Below are 24,424 nucleotides of genomic sequence, written 5' to 3'. Positions count from 1 at the left end.
ATGGGATTGGAGCCCCCGATCCAGTGGGAGGTGTCCCTAAAGTTGGAGCTGGATGGGCTTTGAGGTCCTTTCGCACCCAACCTATTCCACACTTCGAAGATCCCATGGATGGGTTGCACCGATGGTCCTTGGGACACCTTCACTGGATCTTGGTGGAGACACCGAGATGCTTTTGGAGTAGCTGATGTCTTCAGCTGGATGGGGTTGGAGCCCCCAATCCAGCGGGAGGTGTCCCTGCCCATGGCACGGGTGGGACTGGATGGGCTTTGAGGTCCCTTCCACCCCAACCCATTCCAGGATTCCATGACCTGGTTGGGGACGGTGGGGTTGACACATCCAAGTGGCCTCGTGTCCCCACGTGATGATCTTGAAGGTCCCTTAAAGATTTAAGGTCCCTTTAGGGTCCCTTTAGATGATATTTAAGGTCTCTTCCAACCCAAACTATTCTATGTTCCCTGTGTCCCCACGTCCCCACATCCCCATGTCCCCGTCTCCCTATATTCCCACATCCTCACAACCACACATCCAAGTGTCCCCATCTCCCCACATCCCTGTGTCCCCACATTCCCACATCCCTGCATCCCGGCGTCCCCCTGTCCCCACATTCTCATATCCCCATGTCCCCACATTCCCACGTCCGCACATAACTATGTCCCCATGTCCCCACATCCCTGTATCTCCATATTCCCATGTCCCTGCATCCAAGTGTCCCCATGTTCCCTGTGTCCCCACATCCCCATCTCCCCACATCCTCGTGTTCCCATATCCCCACATCCCTATGTCCCCGGATTCCCACACCTGAGTGTCCCCATGTCCCCACATCCCTGTGTCTCCATGTCCCCATGACCCCACATCCAAGTGTCCCCAAGTCCCCATCTCCCCATATTCCCATGTCCCCGCATCCCAGTGTCCCCACATCCCCATCTCCCCACATCCCAGTGTCCCCACATCCCCATCTCCCCACATCCCAGTGTCCCCATATCCCCATGTCCCCACATCCCAGTGTCCTCAAGTCCCCTTATCCCCATATTCCCATGTCCCTGCATCCCAATGTCCTCATGTCCCCATCTCCCCACATCCCTATGTCCCCACATCCAAGTGTCCGCATCTCCCCACATCCTCATCTTCTCTGTGTCCCCATATCCCCGTGTCCCCACATCCAAGTGACCCCAAGTCCTCTCATCCCCATATTCCCGTGTCCCCACATCCCTCTGTCCCTGCATCCCAGTGTCCCCCTGTCCCCACATCCCCTTGTCCCCATATTCCCACATCTAAGTGATCACGTCCCCACATCCCTGTGTCCCCATGTCCCCACATCCAAGTGTCCACGTGTCCCCACATCCCCATGTCCCCATATTCCCATATCCCTGCATCCAAGTGTCCCCATCTCCCCATGTTCCCTGTGTCCCCACGTTTCCATGTCCCCACATCCCAGTGTCCCCAAGTCCCCTTAACCCCATATTCCTGTGTCCCCACATCCCTCTGTCCCTGCATCCCAGTGCCTCCCTATCCCCACATCCCCATGTCCCCATATTCCCACATCCCTATGTCCCCATATTCCCACATCTAAGTGTCCCCATGTCCCCACATCCCAGTGTCCCCAAGTCCCCTTATCCTCATATTCCCATGTCCCCACATCCCTCTGTCCCTGCATCCCAGTGTCCCCATGTCCCCATCTCCCCACATCCCTATGTCCCCACATCCAAGTGTCCGCATCTCCCCACATCCTCATCTCCTCTGTGTCCCCATATCCCCATGTTCCCACATCCAAGTGACCCCAAGTCCCCTTATCCCCATATTCCAATGTCCCCCCCGTGTCCCCCCTGTGTCCCCCCTCAGCTCTGAGCCCTCTCCTCTCCCTTCAGGTACGAAGAGGAGATCAACCACCGCACCGAGAAGGAAAATGAGTTCGTTCTGCTCAAAAAGGTGATGGAGATTGGGGGGGGGGGGAGAAAGGGGGGGGCGATGGGGTTGGGGGGGGCAATGGGGTTGGGGGGGTGATGGATTTGTGGGGGGAAATGGGGTTGGGGGGCTGATGGGGCTGGGGGGCACAATGGAGTTGGGGGGGCAATGGGGGTTGGGGGGGGCTGATGGGGCTGGGGGGGTGATGGATTTGGGGGGGCAATGGAGTTGGGGGGGCGATGGGGTTGGGGGGGCTGATGGATTTCGGGAAGCAATGGAGTTGGGGGGGCGATGGAGTTGGGGGGGCTGATGGGGCTGGGGGGGCTGATGGAGTTGGGGGGCAATGGGGGCTGGGGGGGTGATGGAGTTGGGGGGCTGATGGGGCTGGGGGGGCTGATGGGGGGTGATGGGGTGGGGGGCAATGGATTTGGGGGTGTCTGGGTGGCTGATGGGGTGGGGGGCAATGGATTTGGGGGTGTCTGGGGGGGTGATGAGGTGAGGGGCAATGGATTTGGGGGTGTCTGGGGGGTGATGAGGTGAGGGGGCAGTGGATTTGGGGGTGTCTGGGGGGGCTGTTGATGTTGGGGGTCTCCTGACGAGCTGCTCCCGCAGGACGTGGACGAAGCCTACATGAACAAAGTGGAGTTGGAGTCGCGTTTGGAGAGTCTGACGGACGAAATCAACTTCTTGCGGCAGCTCTACGACGAGGTGGGGGAGTCACCTCGAGCTCTCTCTGTGTGTGTGTGTTTGGGGGTCACACGTGTCCCGAGTTTCCCGTTCTCAACCCCACAACCCTTCAGGAACTCCGGGAGTTGCAGTCGCAAATCTCCGACACCTCCGTCGTCCTCTCCATGGACAACAACCGCAGTTTGGACCTGGACGGTATCATCGCCGAAGTGAAGGCGCAGTACGAGGACATCGCCAACCGCAGCCGCGCTGAGGCCGAGAACATGTACCAGGTCAAGGTGAGGCTACGGGACGCTCCGACCTCAAAACTGGGATGATGGAAACCCAAACTTCTCCTCTTCTCCTTGCCTTCACCATTCAACCCAACTGGGCAACCCTTCTTGAGATGCCACCTCCAAACCCGGAGCATCCCTTGTGGCACGGGCGACTCCCGGTTCTTTTGTGTCGCCGGTTTTTGGGGTGTTGGGAGTAGAAAGGAGGTGGTGATGGAGAGGTATGTCCATGTCCACGCGGTCTCCACAGTACGAAGAGTTGAAGACGACGGCTGGAAAACACGGAGACGACCTACGCAACACCCGCGGCGAGATCAACGAGCTCAACAGGCTGATCCAGAGGATCCAGACGGAGATCGAGGCGCTCAAGAACCAGGTCTGGGAATGAAGCCCCGAGGCAGGAAAGTGGGGAGACGCTGTCCCTGCTCCTCCCGCCCCACCCCAACCACCCCACGGTACCCCCCGAGCCTGGAGAACCCCCACCCCAAATCCCACCCGTGGCGGCATTGGAGGTGGGATCGATCCCTGGTGATGATCGATCACCAGGATCCATCTGGGGGTACCAGGGTCCATATGGGGGTACCAAAATCCATTCCTGGGTACCAGTATCCATCTGGGGGTAGCACTATCCATCTAAGGGTACTGGGATCCATCCAGGTGCACCCCAAAAAGCCCTGGGGTGTCCCTACCCTGGGGGTACCAGCATCCATCCCTGGGTTCCAGGGTCCATCTGGGGGTTCCAGAATCCATTTTGGGGTATCAGGATCCATTTTTGGGGTGCCAGGATCCATCCAGGTGCACCCCAAAAAGCCCTGGGGTGTCCCTACCCATGGGCTTTGCTGAGCCAAAACCAGGAACCCCGAGAGGAGGGGACACCTGTGGGGGACACCTGTGCTTGGGGTGACCTTGGGGGGGAAGTGGGGAAGGACCCCCCCAGTTTGGGGATCCCAGTCCTCCCAGTGACCGTGGGATGGGGACCCCAGATTGGAGATGTCCCTATGGGGGGGACAATGGTGGGATGGGGACCCCAGATTTGGGCTGTCCTGAGGTGTCCCTGGGGGTGACCATGTAATGGGGACCCCAGATTGGAGATGTCTTGGGGTGCCCTTGGGCGGGGACAGTGGGATGGGGACAGCAGGTTGGAGATGTTGTGGGGTGTCCCTGTGGGGGGGACAGAAGGATGGGGACCCCAGGTTGGAGATGTCCCTATGGCGGGGGGATGATGGTGGGATGGGGACCTCAGATTTGGGGTGTCCTGGGGTGTCGTTTTAGGGGACAAAGGGATGGGGATGCCAGATTGGAGATGTCCCCATTGGGGGGACAATGGTGGGATGGGGACCCCAGATTGGAGGTGTCCCCATGGATGTGGGGGTGTTGGGGGTGAAGGATACTGGGATGTGGGGGATGATGGGGGTGAAGGATACTGGGATGAGGGGGATACTGGGAGTGAAGGATACTGGGATGTGGGGATGTTGGGGGGTGGATGATACTGGGATGTGGGGATGTTGGGGGGTGAAGGGTACTGGGATGTGGGGGATACTGGGCGTGAAGGATACTGGGATGTGGGGATGCTGTGGGGTGAAGGATACTGGGATGTGGTATATAGTGGGATGTGGGAGATGATGGGGGATGAGAGATGCCAAAGGTCAGGAGATGATGGAGAAGGAGGGATGGTGGGATGTGAAGAATGCTGGGATGTGGGAGATGTTGGGATGCTGGGGGGGAGGGCGAGAGGTGCCAGGGGACAGGAGGTGAAGGAGAGGGAGGGATGCCGGGATGTTGGAGATGCCAGGGGTGAGGGAAGCCGAGGGGCAGGAAATGATGGAGAATGAGAGATGGTGGAGGATGAGAGATGCCGAAGGGCAGGAGATGATGGAGAAGGAGGAATGCTGGGATATGGGAGATGGTGGGATGTGAGAGATGGTGGAGGATGAGAAATGCCGAAGGGCAAGAGATGATGGAGAAGGAGGAATGCTGGGATGTGAAGGATGCTGGGATGTGGGAGATGATGGGGGTGAGGGATGCTGGGGGGTGCTGTGGGCACACAGGATGCTGTGGGGCAAAGGGATGCTAGAGAACTGGGAGTGCCAGGAACACCCAGGCACTTCTCCCTCCTGCCCTACGGATGTGCGTCGCAGCGAGCCAACCTGGAGACGGCCATCGCCGAGGCGGAGGAGCGCGGCGAGCTGGCGCTGAAGGATGCTAAGGGAAAGCTGGCCGAGCTGGAGGCCGCCCTGCAGAAGGCGAAGCAGGACATGGCTCGGCAGCTCCGAGAGTACCAGGAGCTCATGAACGTCAAACTGGCCCTGGACATAGAGATCGCGACCTACAGGAAGCTGCTGGAGGGAGAGGAGAGCAGGTGGGGCCCCCCCTACCTTGCTGGGAGGGGGATGGTACGATGGGACCTGCGTCCCACATTCTGTAGGCATCCAACATCCCAGATCTCGTGGCATCCTCTATCCGTGGGCATCCCCTATGCCACATCCCGTATCCATGGGCATCGTGTATCTATGGGCAACGCATGGCCCACATCCCATAGACATCCTGTGCCCTATATCCTGTGGGCATCCTGCACCCTGTATCCATGGGCATCCTGCATCCATATCCATGGGCATCCTGCACCCGTATCCATGGGCTTCCTGCATCCCATATCCGTGGGCATCCTGCATCCCATATCCGTGGGCATCCTGTATCCATGGGCATCCTGCATCCCCTATCCACAGGTATCCCATATCCCATATCAGTGGGCATCCTGCATCCCTTATCCATTGGCATTCCATATCCATGGGCGTCCCACGTCCATGGGCATCCCATATCCCACATCCCATCTCCATCCTGCATCCCGCAGGCATCCCCTGCCCCACGGCTTTGCCCACCCCCTGGTAGGGGGTGTCCCTCTGCCACCCCCTCATCCCTGTCCCTTTGTCCCCCCTCCCCACCCTCAGTGACCCCCATCCCTCTCTTCCCTGTTTCAGGTTGGAATCCGGGATGCAAAACCTGAGCATCCACACCAAGACGAGCGGGTACTCAGGTAAGACGTGGGACCTCCACCCTTGGGTACCACCTTTGGGTACAACCTTTGGGTACCACCTTTGGGTACTGTCCTTGGGTACCGTCTTGGGTACCATCCTTGGGTACAACCGTTGGATACCACCCTTGGGTACTGCCCTTGGGTACCACCTTTGGGTACCACCTTTGGGTACAACCTTTGGGTACCACCCTTGGGTACTAACCTTGGGTACAACCTTTGGGTACCACCTTTGGGTACAACCTTTGGGTACCATCGTTGGGTACAGTCCTTGGGCACCACCTTTGTTTATCATCCTTGGGTACCACCTTTGGGTACCACCCTTGGGTACCACCTTTGGGTACCATCCTTGGGTACCACCAGACTGATGCTTTTATCCCTTTTCCCGCAGGATCCAACTTCGGGGGGGGCTTCACCGGGGGTTTCGGGGGGGGCTTTGGCACCTCCTTCTCCAGCTATTCCGTCCCCTCTCCGGCCAACTCTCCCGTCACCAAATCCCGCGCCATCGTCATCAAGAAGATCGAGACCCGCGATGGGAAGTTGGTGTCCGAGTCCTCCGACATCCTGACCAGCTGAGCCCCCCCCCCATCCCGGGGGGCTGATTTGGGGGGCTCCCCCATCCCCATGGCTCCACCCCTCCCAACCCGAGCCGATGCCCCCCATGTCCTCCCCTCGAGGGCTCCGTCCCCCCCGCGTTGTCCCCAACTGTCCCCCCTTTGCCATCCGTCCGTTCCCCCCTCCCCAGATGTCCCCATTGAGCTGTGGGGTGGGAAATGGGGGTGTCCCCTGCACCCCCCCAATCCCTCGGGGGCTCCTGACGGCTCCGCTGCTGGAATAAAGCCTTTGAGATGGGGAGTGGGCGATGCCATGAGCTGTCACCCGTGGGGATGGGGGACACGGGGGGGACATCAGCTGCTGCCAGGAGAAGTGCCGGCCCTGTGCCAGGGTCCGTCTGGGGGTACCAGGATACATCTGGGGGTACCAGGATCCATCCGGGGGTACCAGGATACATTTTGGGGTGCCAGGATTAAGGGTACCAGGATCCATCCCTGGGTACCAGGATCCATATGGGGGTACCAGGATCCATCCCTGGGCACCAGGATCCAACTGGGGGTTCCAGGATCCATATGGGGGTACCAGGATCCATCCCGGGGTACTAGGGTCCATCTGGGGGTACCAGAATCCATCCCGGGGTACCAGGATCCATCCGGAGGTACCAGGATACATTTTGGGGTGCCAGGATTAAGGGTATCAGGATCCATACAGGGGTTCCAGGATCCAACTGGGGGTTCCAGGATCCATATGGGGGTACCAGGATCCATCCCGGGATACCAGGATCCATATGGGGGTACCAGGATCCATCCCTGGGCACCAGGATCCAACTGGGGGTTCCAGGATCCATATGGGGGTACCAGTATCCATCCCGGGGTACTAGGGTCCATCTGGGGGTACCAGGATCCATCCCGGGGTACCAGGATCCATCCGGAGGTACCAGGATACATTTTGGGGTGCCAGGATTAAGGGTATCAGGATCCATACAGGGGTTCCAGGATCCAACTGGGGGTTCCAGGATCCATATGGGGGTACCAGGATCCATCCCGGGATACCAGGGTCCATCTGAGGGTACTAGGATACATTTTGGGGTGCCAGGATTAAGGGTACCAGGATCCATCCCTGGGCGCCAGGATCCATACAGGGGTTCCAGGATCCATATGGGGGTACCAGCATCCATCCCTGGGCGCCAGGATCCATCCGAGGGTGCCAGGATCCATTTTGGGGTACCAGGATCCATCCCTGGGTACCAAGATCCATCTGAGGGTGCCAGGATCCATTTTGGGGTACCAGGATCCATTCCTGGGTACCAAGATCCATCTGAGGGTGCCAGGATACATTTTGGGGTGCTAGGATTAAGGGTACCAGTATCCATCCCTGGGTACCAGGATCCATCTGGGGGTTCCAGGATCCATCTAGGGGTACCAGCATCCATCCCTGTGTGCCAGGATCCATTTTGGGGTGCCAGGATCCATCCAGGGGCACCCCAAAAAGCCCTGGGGTGTCCCTACCCGTGGGCTTTGCTGAGCCAAAACCGGGAACCCCGAGAGGAGGGGGCACCTGTGGGGGACACCTGTGTTTGGGGTGACCTTGGGGGGGGAAGGGGGGAAGGAGCCCCCCAGTTTGGGGATCCCAGTCCTCCCAGTGACCGTGGGATGGGGACCCCAGATTGGAGATGTCCCTATGGGAGGGATGATGGTGGGATGGAACCCCAGATTTGGGCTGTCCTGGGGTGTCGTTTTGGAGGACAATGGGATGGGAACCCCAGATTTGGGGTGTTCTTGGGGGGGGGACAGAAGGATGGGGACCCCAGATTAGAGATGTCCCCGTGGGGGGGACAATGGGGGAATGGGGACCCCAGATTTGGGCTGTCTTGGGGTGTCATTTTGGGGGACAATGGGATGGGGACCCCAGACTGGAGATGTCCTGGGGTGTCCTTGGGGGGGGGACAGACAGTGGGATGGGGACCCCAGAGTGGAGATGTCTTGGGGTGTCCTTGTGGGGGGGATAATGGGGTGGGGACCCCAGATTTGGGCTGTCTTGGGGTGTCGTTTTGGGGGACAATGGGATGGGGACATGTCCAGTCTGGGGTCCCCATCCCACGGTCACTGGGAGGACTGGGATCCCCAAACTGGGGGGCTCCTTCCCCCCTTTTGTCCCCATTTTGGGGGGGGAGGCAGCAGGATGGGCTCCCCTGGAGGGGGGGTGGTGGTGATATTGGGGTGCTGCAGGATTTGGGGTGCAACTCTCTCCTCGGTGTGGGGGTGACACCTGCCGTCTGCTCCCTCCGCTGCAATTAATGCTCGCAGCTAATTAATGAGCTCCCCCCCCCCCAAGCAGTGCCCCCATTCTGCCCCTTTGCACCCCAAAACCTTGTGCCCCCCCTTAAGGTGTGAAGGGAAGTGGGGGGGGGATTCATCACCTCCAGGGGCTCCCTGAGCCCCCCACAAACACCCCATTTTTGGGGGGGCCCTGAGCAGTTGGGGGGGTGTCCTTGGGGCAAAAGTGGGGCTGGGATGGAGGGGGGGACAGAGCTGAGCCCCCCCAAAAAGAAGGGGTACGCACCCCTTTTTCTTCTCCCCATTTCAACTCTCGCCCCCGGGGTTGTTTTTTTGGGGGTGTCCCCCCCCCAGGGGGTCTATTCAGATCCCTCAGAGCTCCCCCTCGTTTTTTTGGGGGGGGTTGCGCTGTTTTAGGGGTTCACCAGGGTGCTCGAAGGAGGGGGGCAGAGGGAAGTTGGGGACCCCCCCACCCCAAATGTCTTCGGCCCCCCAACCCCAAGAGCAATCCAATTCCCCCCCCCGCGGTTTTGGGGTTCGCAGGACGCTGGGGGGCAGCAGAGGAGCAGGGATGGGTTACAGCAGCCTGGAAAGGAGGAAGGGGGGCAGGATTTTGGGGTCCCCCTCTGGAGTTTGAGGGGCGTTTGAGGTCCGTCCCCCCCCCAGTCCTGAGCCCTGGCTTTAATCCTCATGAAGCATTTCGGGGGGGTGGGAAGACACACACATCCTTCCCCCTCCCTTTTCACCCCTGGAAGTGATGGAGATGTGAGCTTAAAGGGGAAACTGAGGCACAGGGGCAGTGGGGGGGATGACACCTTGGGGGACCCCTGGAATCACCCCATGGCTTTGCAGGAGTCAGAGGGTCTTGGGGGAGTGTATTAAACCCCACCCCCCCCCCGCAAAGCGATGATGGCCTGCATGGGGAAACTGAGGCACGGGGGCAGGAATGCTGCTCGGTGACCCCCCCCTCGTGTCCCCACTGGCAGGATTTGATCATAGGGTTCATTCCTGGGGAGTTGAGGTGATTGTGGGCCCCCCCTCCCCAAAAAGGGCTGCTGGAAAGGGGGGGGGACAGGGCAGGCTGAGGCCTGACTCAACTCGTCTCACGGGTGGAGCTCTGACTCACGGGGCGGACGTGCAGAGGCCCCGTGTGCTGCCCTAAAAAGGGGGGGATGGGGTGTCCCTGAGGTTTTTGGGGATCTGGGGGGGGTCCCGAGTCTTTTTTGGGGGGGTCTCAGGGTCAAGGAGGGGGGGGGAGGTGGGAGGGAGGACCTCGATGCTTGGGTTCCTCTCAGGTTGGGGGTGATGGTGGGGTTTGGGGTGATGGTGGGATTTGGGGGTGATGACGGGGTTTGGGGGTGATGGTGGGATTTGGCAGTGATGATGGGGTTTGGGGTGATGATGGGGTTTGGGGTGATGGTGGAGTTTGGGGGTGATGATGGGATTTGGGGGTGATGATGGGGTTTGGGGGTGATGGTGGGATTTGGCAGTGATGATGGTGTTTAGGGGTGAAGATGGTGTTTGGGGGTGATGGTGGGATTTGGGGGTGATGGTGGGGTCTGGGGTGATGGTGGGGTTTGGGGGTGATGATGGGGTTTGGGGGTCCCCGAGGCCAAGGAGGGGGGGATTTAGGGGCTTGTAGGGTGGGGGACAAGAGGACCATTGGCGAGGGGGGTCCCCCAAAACCAAGACCCGAATCTCTGGCGATGGCGCTGAGCTGCATCTCGGACGCTTTGTGCCCCTCAATCAGTGTCCTGAACCCCCATTTCTGCCTCTTTATCCCCCCAAATCCCCTCCCCAGATGGGTTCCACCCCCCTTTCTTTTCCCCCTCTTTTTTTGGGGTCCCCTTTCCCTGCAAAGAGGGGGGGTTGGTTGGTTCCAGGCGTGTTTCGGGGTTGGGGAACAGCGACAAGACGGGACTTGTTAATGATTTAACGCTATAATTAACTCCGGGCAGGGCTCGCCCCAAGCTGAGCTCTTCATATTTTCACACACACACCCCTCTGCCCTTCCCGGGGTGCTGCCCCCCAAAAAACACCCCCCCCCCCAAAACCTCCCCCCCCATCCTTCCCCCCCATTGCAGGGGTTATTTTTGGGGGTGTCGTTTGTTTTGCCTCTATAGGAACCAATTGGGGATCATTGGGGGGGGGGCAGGGGGAACATGGGGTGCAAACACCCCCCCCCCCCAAAAAAAAGGGGGAAAGTGGGGTGAAGTGGGAGGGGGGGTGTTGGTTTTAGGGGGGTGGGGTGGTGGGTTTGGGTTCTCGGGGTGTTCTCTGAGCTTTAGAGGGTGATCTGGGATGGAGGGAAGGGAGGAAGGAAGGAAGGAAGGGAGGAAGGGAGGGAGGAAGGAAGGAAGGAAGGAAGGAAGGAAGGAAGGAAGGAAGGAAGGAAGGAAGGAAGGAAGGAAGGAAGGAAGGAAGGAAGGATGGTTGGATGGACATACAGATGGACAGAAGGATGAAGAGATGTATGTATGGATGTATGGATGTATGGATGGATGTACAGATGGACAGAAGGATAAACAGATGTACAGATGGATGGATGGATGGATGGATGGATGAATGGTTGGATGAATGGTTGGATGGATGATTGGGTGGATGGTTGCATGAATGGATGGATGGATGGTTGGATAGATGATTGGGTAGATGGTTGGATGGACGGATGGATGGATGGATGAATGGTTGGATGGATGGATGGAGGGATGGATGGATGGTTGGATGAATGGTTGGATGTATGGTTGGATGTATGGTTGGATATATGGTTGGATGGATGGATGGAGGGATGGATGGATGGTTGGATGAATGGTTGGATGTATGGTTGGATGTATGGTTGGATGGATGGATGGAGGGATGGATGGATGGTTGGATGAATGGTTGGATGTATGGTTGGATGTATGGTTGGATGGATGTATGGTTGGATGGATGGATGGATGGATGGATGGGTGGATGGTTGGTTGGATGGATGGATGCATGCATGGATGGACAGATGGATGCAGAAACATTCCATCCCCCATTCCCACCTCCATTGCCCCACGCCTGCCCTTCCCTCAGCTCATCCTCGGGGTGGCCGCAGCAGTTGGAAGCCCGGGGTGATGCTGAGCCCCTTTCCTTCAGCACCGCGAGGCTCTTGGGTCCAAACCCCACCCAGACCCAACTGCTTCAACTCCTCCACCCCAGCAGCGGCTCCACATCCTCTCTCAACCCTCCGCCAGACTGAGCTCTGATTATCCTGAAGGGAGCGATGCTCTCCCATCCCTTTTGCCTATTTTCATCCCTGAAATGCTCCTTTTCTTGGTTGCTCCATGTAAGGACCAGAGGGTTTAACCACCCACCTCCACCTCCTCAGATCCGAGGGGACCTTCACATGGGGGATATCCTCTCCACCCTCCTGCCAAACCTGAAGGCATTTGGAGGAACTTTGCCATTTCCACGAGGCTCTGAGGCTTCAAACCTTTTTTTCTTCATCCTTCTTTCACTAAAAAGGAATGTTCTGGCCCGGAGCGACGCTGTCAGAGCTGAGGAACGGGCTGGGGGAGATGTTCTGCCCTCCAGGAACTCCTTGACCACCTGAAGCCTCTTAAAGGTGGAATCCCCCACCCTCAGCCCCATCGCAGGTGCACTCAGCACAATCCTTTTCCCCTCTGAATTCACCCCGTTTTGATGTTCTTTTTTTGCCCTCTAAGGATGCTCCGTACTGGGCTTCCTCCAGCGTGGGAAGAAACGGGGAGGAAATGAGTGTCCAGGGGGTCTTTATTCCCATGGGATGGGGTTGTAGAGCTGGAGGTGCTGTGGGGCTGAGGATCAATCCCTCCTGGGGGGTAAATCCTCACCCTGTGTCCCTCGGAGCAGCTCCTCATCTCCCTCGAGGGGCCCTTCTTCCCACTTCCAGTCCAAGCGGATCCTCCTCCCTGTGACATCCAAAATGCTCCTCAACGTTCATTTCGTAGAATCATAGAAACATAGGATCATGGGATAGTTTGGGTTGGAAGGGACCTTAAAGATCATCTAGTTCCAACCCCCCTGCCATGGGCAGGGACATCCCGCTGGATCAGGGGCTCCAAGGCCCATCCAACCTGGCCTTGAACACCTCCAGGGATGGAACAGCCACAGCTTCGCTGGGCAATGTGTGCCAGTGTGTCACCACCCTCAAGATGAAGAAATTCCTCCTTATGTCCAGTCTAAATCTGTCCCTCTCCAGTTTATCCCAGTTCCCCCTCATCCCATCCCCACAGCCTTTATGAACAGCCCCTCTCCAGCTTTCCTGGAGCCCCTTCAGGTACTGGAAGGTCACTATAAGATCTCCTCAGACCCTTCTCTTCTCCAACAACCCCAACTCTCTCAGCCTGTCCTCGTACGGGAGGTTCTCCAGCCCTCCGATCATTCTTGTAGCCTCCTCTGGACGCATTCCAACAGCTCCATCTCCTTCTTATGTTGAGGATTCCAGAACTGGACACAATCCTCCAGATGAGGTCCCACCAGAGAGGAACAGAGGGGCAGAATCCCCTCCATCCCTGCTGGCTGTGCTGCTCTGGATACAGCCCAGGACATGATTGGCCTTCTGGGCTGTGAGTGCATGTTGGTGGCTCATCGATCTCCTCATCGACCATCACCCCAAGTCCTTCTCCACTCTCAATCCCATCATCCCCCATCCTGGATTGAAACCATGGATTGCCCCAACCCACGGGTAGGACCTTGCCCTTGTTGAACCCCGTGAGGTTCTCCCATCCCCACTTCTCCAGCCTGTCCAGGTCCCTCTGGATGCCATCCTGTCCTTCCGGTGTGGCAACTACACCCCTCAGCTTGGTGTCACCTCCAAACTTGCTGAGGGCGCCCTCGATCTCGCTGTCTATAGCATTGATAAAGACATTACACAGCACCGGTCGCAGTACGGACCCCTGAGGGCCACCACTGCTCATGGATCTCCATCTGGACTTGAAGCCATTGACCACTACTCTCTGAATTCAACCATCCAACCTATTTCTTATCCACCGAACCGTCTGCCCATCAAATCCATCTCTCTCCAAGATGATCGGCTGACTTCCCAGCACCCCATCGCGGCGACAGGGGACGACGGGGAGGTGACACCCAGTGCTCCATCAAGCGAAAGCCTTTCACGGCACCGCTAAGGTCATGGGAATTATTGCTGTTATTAACACCGCTTACGGAGGGCTGCGAGAAGGGGTTGCCTGTGAGCTATGTGTTAGCAGAGTCATTTACTGCAAGGAAAGTCCGGAGCGAGCGCCCGGGGCTCTTCGCTGGCTGCAATCGCAGCTCTGACAGGAGCAGAGGTGCCGCCCGTCTTCTGCAACCGCGTCGCTTTGATCTCGGTCGGGTCCCACCTTGTTATTTCTGCTTTTATGATTCCCAGCTCACGTCCCAGCCCTGCAATTTTCCTGGTTGATAATTGCCAGCTGAGCAGCCGGGACTCTCCCGTTCCTTTACAAAGTGGGGTTTTCTCGGTTGAACGCAAGCCCAGGGCAGCTTTGGGGTGAAATCGGGTCTATTTGGGCTCCGGTTGAGGTTAGGACGTTGCATCTTGGATGCTGCTTTGGTGGTCCCCTCTCCCATAGATGTGGATATGGTGGTTATCCAGCTCCGGGCTCGATGCATGGGGTTATCGGGAGCCTTTTCTAACCCCCCAGTAAGGACACATCTCCTCTCCCTGCTCTCTTCTCAGCTCTCTTTGCTGGGAGAGGAGTCGGCGTTGGGTGCAGCCGCTGCTGTATCATCAAAGAGCTCTGCGGGACTCGCCTGCCCTGGTTTCGTTTCTCTCTTTCCTCTGCTTTGCATGCGAGACCTGACCCGCGGCGAGAACGAGCAGCGAGACCGGAGAGCCCGGTGTCAGCCCTTGGCGAGGGGCTGCGCTCGCTGCTCCGGGCTTCGAGGCCCGTCGACGGCTTTGAGAAGATTCCCTGACTCAGAAATAGAATCATAGAATCACCAGGTTGGAAAAGACCTCTTGGATCGTTGAGTCCAACCATTCCTATCAAATACTCCCAGTATAAACTGGTGTTGCAGCCTGGGGGCCGTGCTGCTCCCAGTATGTCGGTCCGTATGATCCTAATGGGAGATGCTGAGCACCACCAGCTCCCAGGAGTATAAATCCCAGTTTCTCCCCGGGCAGAGTGTCTGGTGGAGGAAAGGGTCACATCCTGCCATGGGTCATCTCCTGCTACGGTGCAGGGGGTGTGGTGGATCCTCTGTTGAGTCTGGAGACCCTCGTGTCCACGCAGGAACCTGCCGCCAGGTGAGGGATGACCCATGGCAGAGGTTGCCCAGAGCAGTGGGGGCTGCCGCATCCTTGGAGGGGTTCCAGGCCAGGTTGGATGGGGCTTGGAGCCCCTGATCCAGCAGGAAGAGTCCCTAGAATTGGAGCTGGTTGGGCTTTGAGGTCCCTTCCAACCCAGACCATTCCAGGATTCTACGAACCATCTGCCCTACTGCAAGCGTAGACTAAGCCGAGGGGTTCCTGCCCCTCTGGGGATGTGCAGGTGCCCAACTCTCCCGCTGTGGCCGTGTGGAGCCCCGAGCAAGTCTCGGAAGCTCATTATAACACACAGCCATACGTTTTGGTGGAGCTGCAAAACCTCTTGGGATCAGGTTTCACCTCTGGGCGAGGGTTAGGATGCAGAGAAGTTGGTTATTTATATCTTGCCATGACAAGAACCTATTTTCTCATTCAATCCCAGCCTAGCAAAGCTTCCAGCTGTGTGTGTAAGGCTCGGGGTTTCTCCAGTGTCCTTAGGGAGAGGAGAAATCCCTTGGGATGTGGATGTGTGTGTGGGTGTCGCTGCAGAGCAATGGGGATGGACGGCTGCTGAGTTCTCGGACTTGTTCGATGGGGTGTCCAAGTCCTTCACGGCGGAGCTTTCATCCCAGCAGTGCCCTGTTGTTGAGATGCTATCGGGATTTCTGAGCTATAAGCTGGTCTTGAAGAGGAGGACTCGTGTCTCCTGCGCTCAGAAATGTCTAATCTCTGCTGCGCACCACGTCACGGCACTTGCGAGGACAGAGGCATCAATGGAATTTGACCTCTGCTCCCATCTCACTGTGGAGGAGGCAAGAGAAGAGGCGCTGGCAAAGAAGGACCGGGTTGTCCCATGGGGTCTGTCTCTACTCCCCATCCCATGGGATCTGTCTCTACTCCCCATCCCATGGGGTCTACCTCTACTCCCCATCCCATGGGGTCTTCCTCTACTCCCCACCCCACGGCGTTGGGAGGAAGGTCACCTCCATGGTGTGCTTCCCACCTTGGGATGCGCTTCCCACCTTGGGATGTGCTTCCCACCTTGGGATGCGCCTCCCACCTTGGGATGTTCATCCCAAGGCTCTGCCATTGACATCAGGTCACTCCATCCCGGCACTGGGTGGGTGACGGTGGCCAACGCCGAGTCTCCGGGAAGCATCGCAGCCACCAGCCTGGCAAACACAGGAGCATCCAAGATGCTTTGGGATGCAGGATGGATTTGGGAGGGGAGCTCCCGTGTCCCAGCGAGGTTTTTCCCACCCCGCTGTGGTGGGGCAGGACTTCATGGGTGTAGCTGGGTGCTGCGCTGGCTTCTTGGGCAAGAGCCTCGTCCGGCAGCGAGCCAGGAGCCGTGCCAGGAGCCGATGGCGGAGCCACCCTGGGAACTCCCGGCAGCTACTCTCTCCGCCTGGGCTTGAACAGGTTCATTCGGTTTCTCGGCAGATCTGCCGGTTGCGTAAGGTCGAGGAGATGCAGCCGCCACCTCCTTTTCCCCAGCCAGACCTGAGTTCAAGCCACTTCCCTCCTTTCCCCCCTCCACATCCAGCTGGAAAATTGAGGATCTCAGAGCCCTGGGGTGGGAGAAGGTTTCCAGGTGTCACCGGGGCGCGCAGGATACTCTTTGCCGAAGGGGAGCGTGAGTTTCCCTGCAATGCAAATCCCCTTGGGCTGAAAATCTTGCAGTTCAACGAATACTGATGAGGTTGAGGAGGAAAAAGTCCACCCTTCCTGCCGACGCGCCCGGATTTGCATGTTTGCAGCAAAAATAAGTGCTAGGGGTGAGCAGGCTCCGAGCTAAAACTTGTTCCCCAAACGTCTCCTAGGAGCATCTCCAATAAAAGGGATAATTACAGAGTCAGCTTTTATTGTCCCGGCTTCAGCTGCAGCTTGTGGTTTGGGGAGGGGGAAGTTCTACGGCTTCTTAGTGTTTTTTAACGGTGGGATGAATGGAGATCCTCCGTCGGAACGCACCTTCAGACACCTCTGCTCATTAAAATACAAATTAAAAGCGGTTAAGCAATTAAGTCGTATTTTCTTTATAAACAATACGAGCTTCCTAATGGCTTCGCATGGGAGTGGCGCTGCTGAGGGCCATGCGCAGTGGAGGGGGCTCCTGGCTGAAGAGCCTCTGGAGATGGGTAGGAAATCTCCTGGTGATGCTGAAGACTTCCAAGGATGGGTAGGAAATCTTCTGGCAATGCTGGAGACCCTCAAAGTTGGGCACAAAATCTCCTTGTTATATTGGAAGCCTACTAGAGACCCCATAAGGATGGGCAGGAAATCTCCTGGTGATGCTGGAGACCTTCAAGGATATGTAGGACATCTCCTGGTAAAGCTGGAGACCTTCAAGAATGTGTAGGAAATCTCCTGGTACTGTTGGAGAACCTGTGAGGTTGGGCAGGAAATCTCCTGGTGATGCTAGAGACCTTCAAGGATGTGTAGGAAATCTCCTGGTGATGCTAGAGACCTTCAAGGATGTGTAGGAAATCTCCTGGTGATGCTGGAGACCCTGCAAAGTTGGGCAGAAAATCTCCTGGTGATGTTGGAGAACCTGTGAGGTTGGGCAGGAAATCTTCTGGTGGTGCTGGAGACCCTACAATGTTGGGAAGGAAATCTCCTGGTGATGCGGAAGACTCTGTAAGGATGGGCAGGAAATCTGGTGATGGTGGAGACCTTCACGGATGTGTAGGAAATCTTCTGGTGATGCTGGAGACTTCCAAGGATGGGTAGGAAAACTTCTGGCAATGCTGGAGACCCTCAAGTTTGGGCACGAAATCTCCTTGTGATGTTGGAAGCCTTCTAGAGACCCCATGAGGATGGGCAGGAAATCTCCTGGTGATGCTGGAGGCCATCAAGGATATGTAGGACATCTCCTGGTAAAGCTGGAGACCTTCAAGAATGTGTAGGAAATCTCCTGGTGACGCGGAAGACTCTATAAGGATGGGCAGGAAAACTGGTGATGGTGGAGAACTTCAAGGATGTGTAGGAAATCTCCTGGCGATTCCTGGGAGGCTTCCATTGGAAGATTGGGAGCTACTGCCATGGATGGGGCTCCTTGGGCTGGTAATGGCATCTTGACCTCGTTAAGGTATGGCCAAGAATGTGTGACATGGGACTATCACGATATTTTGGTCTCTGCGAACCTCTCCGTGTGCCTCCAGGCTCGATTCACCCCTCAGAATGATCTAAACTGACTTCAAAAATCTTCTTAAAAGTGTTTCTAAGTCTTCTTTATTGACATAGAATTAATTTTATAACTCTGCCAAGGACTAATGCGCTCCGGTTGTGAAACGGAGTTGGACAACCAAAGTCAAAGCTCCTCTGAGCAGGAAGTTGAACACAAGTGCATCTGAGGGTGTGACTGGGAAAACAACTTTTTTTTGTCGGAATTCAGTGACCCAAGCGGGTGCCGTCAGGCTCCAAAGGAGTGATTTTGCTAAAACGCGGGTCCCCCCTCAAGGGTGTAACGTGTCACAGAATGTGGAGCGCTTTGTCATCGCCATGAGAGGCTCAAAGAGGCCCATGACGAGTTGACAGTTGCAGCTGAGAGCGTTTGATTTGGAGTTGGGCTTCCAACGCCAACAATAGGTTTGTTTTTCTTAGCTCTCGAGGGAGTGTTTTGAGGCAGGTCATCGTGGTGGCAAAGAGAGGAGGGCATCCTTCCAAGCCCTAAAACAATGAATAGAATGTAAAAAGAAAAGGCATCTCCACTCCCCTGACGCCCGGCCAACTCCCTCGGTGCATAAAAAGGGGCGCTCAGCTACTCGCACCCACAGGACTCACCTCCTCTCTCCTCCGAACCTCGTCCCGTGCTCAGCACCGCTCGGCTCTTCTCTCTTCACGTGTTGACTCGTCAACATGTCTCGCCAGTCCATTGGTTTCGGCAAGGGATTCAGCTCCAGCTCAGCTTGCTTTGGAGCGAAGAACAAGGTCACGTTCGGCTCGGTGTCCCGTGGAACGTGCAGGGGACTTGGCAACGCCGGCGGCTTCAGTAGCCGGAGCCTCTATGCCTTAGGGGGGAGTAAAAGTATCTCTCTGGGAGGGTTCGGTGGAGGAAGTGTTGTCTGCAGAGGTTTTGGAGCTGGTGGTCAGGGAGGCTTTGGCTACGGTTCTGGGACAGGAATTGGTGGTGGCTACGGTTGTGGGCTTGGAGGAGGCATTGGTGGTGGTTTTGGTGGCTTTGGTGGAGGGTTTGATGGAGGGATTGGAGGCTTTCCTCCCTGCCCACCGGGTGGCATCAGGGAAGTGACCATCAACCAGAGCCTACTGGCCCCGCTCAACCTTGAAATCGACCCTGAGATCCAGAAGGTGCGAACGCAAGAGCGGGAGGAGATAAAGAAGCTCAACGACAAATTCGCTTCCTTCATTGACAAGGTGAGAGCTCCTGGGGCTGGGAGGTGGAGATCTGAGCTCACCACGGCTCACGCTGGTGGCAATCCTTGGGAGATGCCCATCCAATAACACCCAGAGAGTCAGGTCTTGCCCACACCAACCCAAAGAATTCCCACAGACAGAGGGACGGTGGCTGAAGAAGCGACTTTCTCAAGGGGATGGAGAAAGCCAGGAACAGGATCCTTGGTTCTTAAGACCACCACGCTGGTGCTACGCTGTGGGACCTCATCATCCTCAGATGAGGTTCTGCTGCTGGGCTCAGCCTCTGGCTGAAGGACTTTGGCTGTTTTGGTCTGTTTTTAAGGAGAAGATGCCAAAGCTATGGAGTTTACTGCCTTCTCCTATTTAGAGACTGTGAGATTGGAGAGGGAAGGTGACCCATCTTTGCCTGCTCATCCCAGAGCTGTGGTCCCATCTGTCCAGTGGAGCTATTGCTCACTGGAGATGAGAATAGACAGGAAGGTTAAGCGCATTAAATGGGAAAAATACAGAAAATGTGGGGGGAAAAAATCAGTAAAATGATGGTTTTGGGAATAGTCTCAATCTTCTCCTCCCCACTCTTGCAACCCTTTAGGTCCGGTTCCTCGAGCAGCAGAACCGAGTCCTGGAGACCAAGTGGAAGCTCCTGCAGGAGCAGGGTGGCGTAGGGACGAGTGGCAGGAGCCTTGACCCCATCTATGAAACCTACATCAGCGGGCTGAGGCGGCAGCTGGACTGCCTGGCCAGCGAGAAGGTTCAGCTGGGGTCCGAGCTGAAGAACTTCCAAGATTTGGTGGAAGACTACAAGACCAAGTACGTTGTCCTTGGTGGAATCGTGATTGGCGGTGGAAAAATAGGGAGGAAAAGCTCATAGCGTCACAGAATCCTGGAATGTTTTGGGGTGGAAGAGACCTCAAAGCCCATGCAGTTCCATGGGCAGGGACACCTCCCACTGGATCAGGGGCTCCAAAGCCCCGTCCAACCTGGCCTTGAACCCCTCCGGGGATGGGGCAGCCACCACTTCTTGGGTCAACCTCTTCCAGGGCCTCCCCACCCTCACAGGAAAATATTTCTTCCTAAGATCTCATCTCAATCTCTCCTCTTTCAGCTCAAAACTGTGCCACTCATCCTCTCCCTGATCCAGAGCCCCTTCCCAGCTTTCCTGGATCCCCTTTCCATACTGGAAGCTGCTCTAAGGTCTCCTCAGAGCCTTCTCTTCTCCAGGCTGAACAACCCCAACTCTCTGTCTGTCAAAAACTTTCTTTGTACAGCCCCAAAATTCCAAGAATCATAGGAATTGCAGTATTTCACTTATTTCAATGATTAGAAAATGTAAAAGGTTTTTGAGGAAGTTTTATCCCCAACTGAGTTTTGACAAAGGCGATGTTTTTTCAAGGTATTTCTCAACCTGTGGTGGTTCCTGAGTTGAGCTTCTCTCCAAAGCAGGATCCTCTTCCTCACTTCAGAATCCATGACCATTTAATGAACTAATTAGATCAGTTGCCAAATCCTGCCATAATTTCCTCATGGATTTCCTCATGGATTCCTTCCCAGTATGTCCTTCACGATGTGAAGCTCAGAGCTTCCTTTGGAAGGATGGTTTGGCACTCCTGCTATTGTTTGTTAGATGAATTTGTCCAGTCAGCAAAGCAAGAAATTATTCCACTGAAGGAGTCACAAAAACATGGGGGAAAAGCAAATCTGGAACTCATCAGGATCAACCAGGTCCCTTCCTCTACAGAGGCTGCAAGTTGAAAATTGACTGTTTTTTTTGGAGACCATCTCCACTACTCGATGTTCTGCAGCAATGACCTCTGCCCTGATGAGCAGTTGGGAATGGCTCGTGTTGAGGATCTGAAGGTGTTTGGGTCTCGTAGAAGGAATTGGAGTGGCCACAGCCACCAGGACGTGGTTTAGGCAGAGAGGATTCCCCTTTAGAGGCTTTCTTCAGCAAGGCAGTGGAGATGACAGGAGCCAGGACTCCTCTAGAAGGGCGAAGTGCCATTGCTTGTCCATAAATCTCGCTCATGGCAGGTCTATTTTTGCTGAGTTCGTTAGTCTGAGGCCAACAACACCCGATTGCCAGCAGCAGCCGCAGCCAAAACAAGCAGCTAAATCCAATCTCCCTCATTATAATCAACAGGTATGAAGAGGAAATAAACAAAAGGACAGCGTCGGAGAATGATTTTGTGCTCCTAAAAAAGGTAAAAAGTCCTTTATTCTACCACAACTCATAGGATCATGGTACAGTTTGGGTTGGAAGGGACCTCAAAGCCCATCCAGTCCCACCCCTGCCATGGGCAGGGACACCTCCCACTGGATCAGGGGCTCCAAACCCCATCCAACCTGGCCTGGAACCCCTCCAGGGATGGGGCAGCCACCACTGCTCTGGGCAACCTGGGCCAGTTCTGAGGATGTCTTGCTTCCATCAACGCTGGCTCGTTAGCGTTGGAGATAAACCAGGAGCCCAAGACACACGTGCCGTGTGGAGATGGAGCACCCAAGCGCTCACAATTAAATGTTAGACAAACCACGTGCATCAGGCAGAAGGTTCTCACTTCTCGTTTCTCCTGCAGGACGTGGATGCAGTCTACATGACCAAGATGGACCTGCAGGCAAAAATAGATTCTCTGGTAGATGAGATTGAATTCTTGAAGTGTTTGTACGATGCGGTGAGTGGTCCGGCCGTGCTCTGGAGGGGGATGCTGCGATGGACAAGGGTTGCAACACCGTAAGGAAATTATGTCAGGGCTAAAGCCAGATCTGATGCCAATTTCAGGAGCTGTCCCAGATGCAGAAGACAGTTTCCGACACCTCTGTGGTCCTCTCCATGGACAATAACCGAAACCTGGACCTGGACAGCATCATTGCAGAGGTCAAAGCCCAATACGAGGAGATCGCCAACAGGAGCAGATTAGAGGCAGAAGCTTGGTATCAAAGCAAGGTAAGTGCTTCACACCTCACTTGTGGTCATTGATGGTTGAGGAGATCAGGAGTTACTGGTGGCTCAGACCATGGTGAGACCTAGGACGTTGCTGGTACTGATCTGGCCAGATTGGAGGTAGCGTATGGATTCTCACCTTGGCTTGCATGAAGTGTTACGGAGAGATGTTGTGAGGAGCCTCTCTTGGAGGACCTAACATTCTTCTCCTTTTTCTGCCCTCCAGTACGAAGAGCTGCAGGTTACGGCAGGCAAGCATGGAGACAGCCTGAAGGACACAAAGACTGAGATCTCTGAGATAAACCGCATGATCCAGAGGATACGGGCTGAGATCGAGAGTGTGAAGAAACAGGTAGGGGTTGCATTTTTTGAGAAGTGGGTGTAAGCTCTTGGCAATGTCCTTCAGAGCTTCCCTAAAAGCAAACAGTGTGGTAAGAGTCATCGTAAGCGGGAGGAAACCGGCTGCGTTTGTGAACAGCTGAGCCCAAGGGACCTGGGATCATGGTTTCATCTCCACTTTCATCACATCCATGTCTTGCCCTCCAGTGTGAGACCCTGCAGAGCTCCGTTACGGATGCTGAGGAACGCGGGGAGGTGGCCCTCAAAGATGCCAGGAGCAAACTGGTCGAGCTGGAGACAGCCCTGCAGAAAGCCAAGCAGGACATGGCCCGGCAGCTCCGCGAGTACCAGGAGCTCATGAACGTCAAGTTGGCTCTGGATGTTGAGATTGCGACCTACAGGAAGCTCCTGGAAGGAGAGGAGTGCAGGTGGGTGAGGATCCAGTGAGAGCTTGATTGCCTCCTACTCGATCAATGGGAAGAACGTGGCACATCACATCTGCTCTGTTGAGATATCAGTGGTGCTGTTTGCGATGGGCTACGGTTCTGTAGGGGCCATCATTGACACCCATGATCTGATGGACCAAATCCATGGGGATATGACGCTTAGGGACATGGTTTAGTGGTGGATTTAGTTGGCAGTGCTGGATTAAGGGTTGGACCTGATGATCTTAAAGGTCTTTTCCAACCTCAAGGATTCTACAATTCATGGAGCTGGGCCAGTCCAGGTTCTCTGGCTGAAGGTGACGCTCCATCTCTTTTCCTTGCAGGATGTCTGGAGAGTGTCAGAGTGCCGTGAGCATCTGTAAGTAGAATTTCCCCACTCCCAAGGGAGCGCGGTGGGCTGGGATTGATGCTCCGAAATGTTATGGTGGCATCATAGGTAACCTCGTGCCTTCTGTTCTTCTCTGCAGCCGTGGTGGGAGGCAGCAGCACCTCTGTGGGAGGTGGATACGGCGGTGGACTGTGCCTTGGAGGAGGAGGAGGAATCGGATTCGGGGCTGGAAGTGGGAGAGGCAGCTGTAACACAGGCTTCAGCTACAGCCTTGGAGGGGGTGGATTTGGCTCTGGAGGGGCAGGATTCTGCTCTGTGGGCGGAGGGTGTAACTCAGTGGTAGTGGGATCTGGCACCACCTTGAAGAAAACCAGCTCCATATCTGCCGTCCGGAGGGCCTAGGAGAGCCAGCTGGGAGGGTCTGGGGAAGGGGGAAGGAAGCAAATTTCATGATGACCATGACCCCCCGTTCCTTGCCAAGGTTGGCAACCATCTATTTCATTCTACACCTCCACCATCCTTCAGAAACCGCACAGAAAATTAAATTAGAGCTCCATTTCCACAGCTAAGGACTGAGATTCTCAACAGTGTTTGAGGACAGCTCGCTTGCCCAACTCTCCCCTTGAGACACTGCAGAGCTGCTGGTCATCACGGTGCTGGGACTCATTTGGAAGCAGGACCAGCCCTGCCGCTGGAAAGCCTCAAGCTGGGAGAAAGCAGCGTGGTCCGAGGCATCCAAGCAGTGGTGGCTGGAGGGAACCGGTCCATGCGCTCCTTGGAGAACCCGTGTCCTGCGAAGCCTGTGGAAAATCTCGACGTCTTTCCAGATCTCGTGCTGGATCCAGATGTGGTGCAACTTTAACCGGTGCTGCTCATCAGCCAGGGCTCGAACTCCAAAACCAAGAATTTCCTCACGGTGACTCGTCCCAGCTGAGGATATCTCTTACCCCACTGGTTTTTATTTTCCAAGCAAGGTGCCAGCAGTTTCACTCCCCGCTCTCCCTTCTTTAGAAGCTGCTCTAAATGTTC

At 56.0% G+C, this 24,424-nt stretch overlaps 1 protein-coding gene across 1 annotated transcript in view; it reads left to right on the top strand.

Moving 5' to 3' along the window:
- Positions 1–24,424, top strand: part of LOC104055129 (keratin, type II cytoskeletal 75) — a 28,643-nt gene extending 4,219 nt beyond the window's left edge. Inside the window, exons 3-18 of the mRNA XM_054051328.1 lie at positions 1,866–1,926; positions 2,515–2,610; positions 2,703–2,867; positions 3,112–3,237; positions 5,000–5,220; positions 5,837–5,892; positions 6,281–6,460; positions 18,818–19,344; positions 19,937–20,154; positions 21,485–21,545; positions 21,918–22,013; positions 22,121–22,285; positions 22,509–22,634; positions 22,829–23,049; positions 23,391–23,425; positions 23,535–24,424. Coding sequence (XP_053907303.1) covers positions 1,866–1,926; positions 2,515–2,610; positions 2,703–2,867; positions 3,112–3,237; positions 5,000–5,220; positions 5,837–5,892; positions 6,281–6,460; positions 18,818–19,344; positions 19,937–20,154; positions 21,485–21,545; positions 21,918–22,013; positions 22,121–22,285; positions 22,509–22,634; positions 22,829–23,049; positions 23,391–23,425; positions 23,535–23,797 — 2,617 coding nt within the window. The 3' untranslated portion in view covers positions 23,798–24,424. The remainder of the gene's footprint in view (positions 1–1,865; positions 1,927–2,514; positions 2,611–2,702; positions 2,868–3,111; positions 3,238–4,999; positions 5,221–5,836; positions 5,893–6,280; positions 6,461–18,817; positions 19,345–19,936; positions 20,155–21,484; positions 21,546–21,917; positions 22,014–22,120; positions 22,286–22,508; positions 22,635–22,828; positions 23,050–23,390; positions 23,426–23,534) is intronic.

This window comes from Cuculus canorus, chromosome 29, assembly GCF_017976375.1.
Source record: "Cuculus canorus isolate bCucCan1 chromosome 29, bCucCan1.pri, whole genome shotgun sequence".
Classification (NCBI taxonomy): Eukaryota; Metazoa; Chordata; class Aves; order Cuculiformes; family Cuculidae; genus Cuculus; species Cuculus canorus.
The sequence above is the reverse complement of the archived record's forward strand: the minus strand, read 5'-3'. Positions and strand labels throughout refer to the sequence as shown.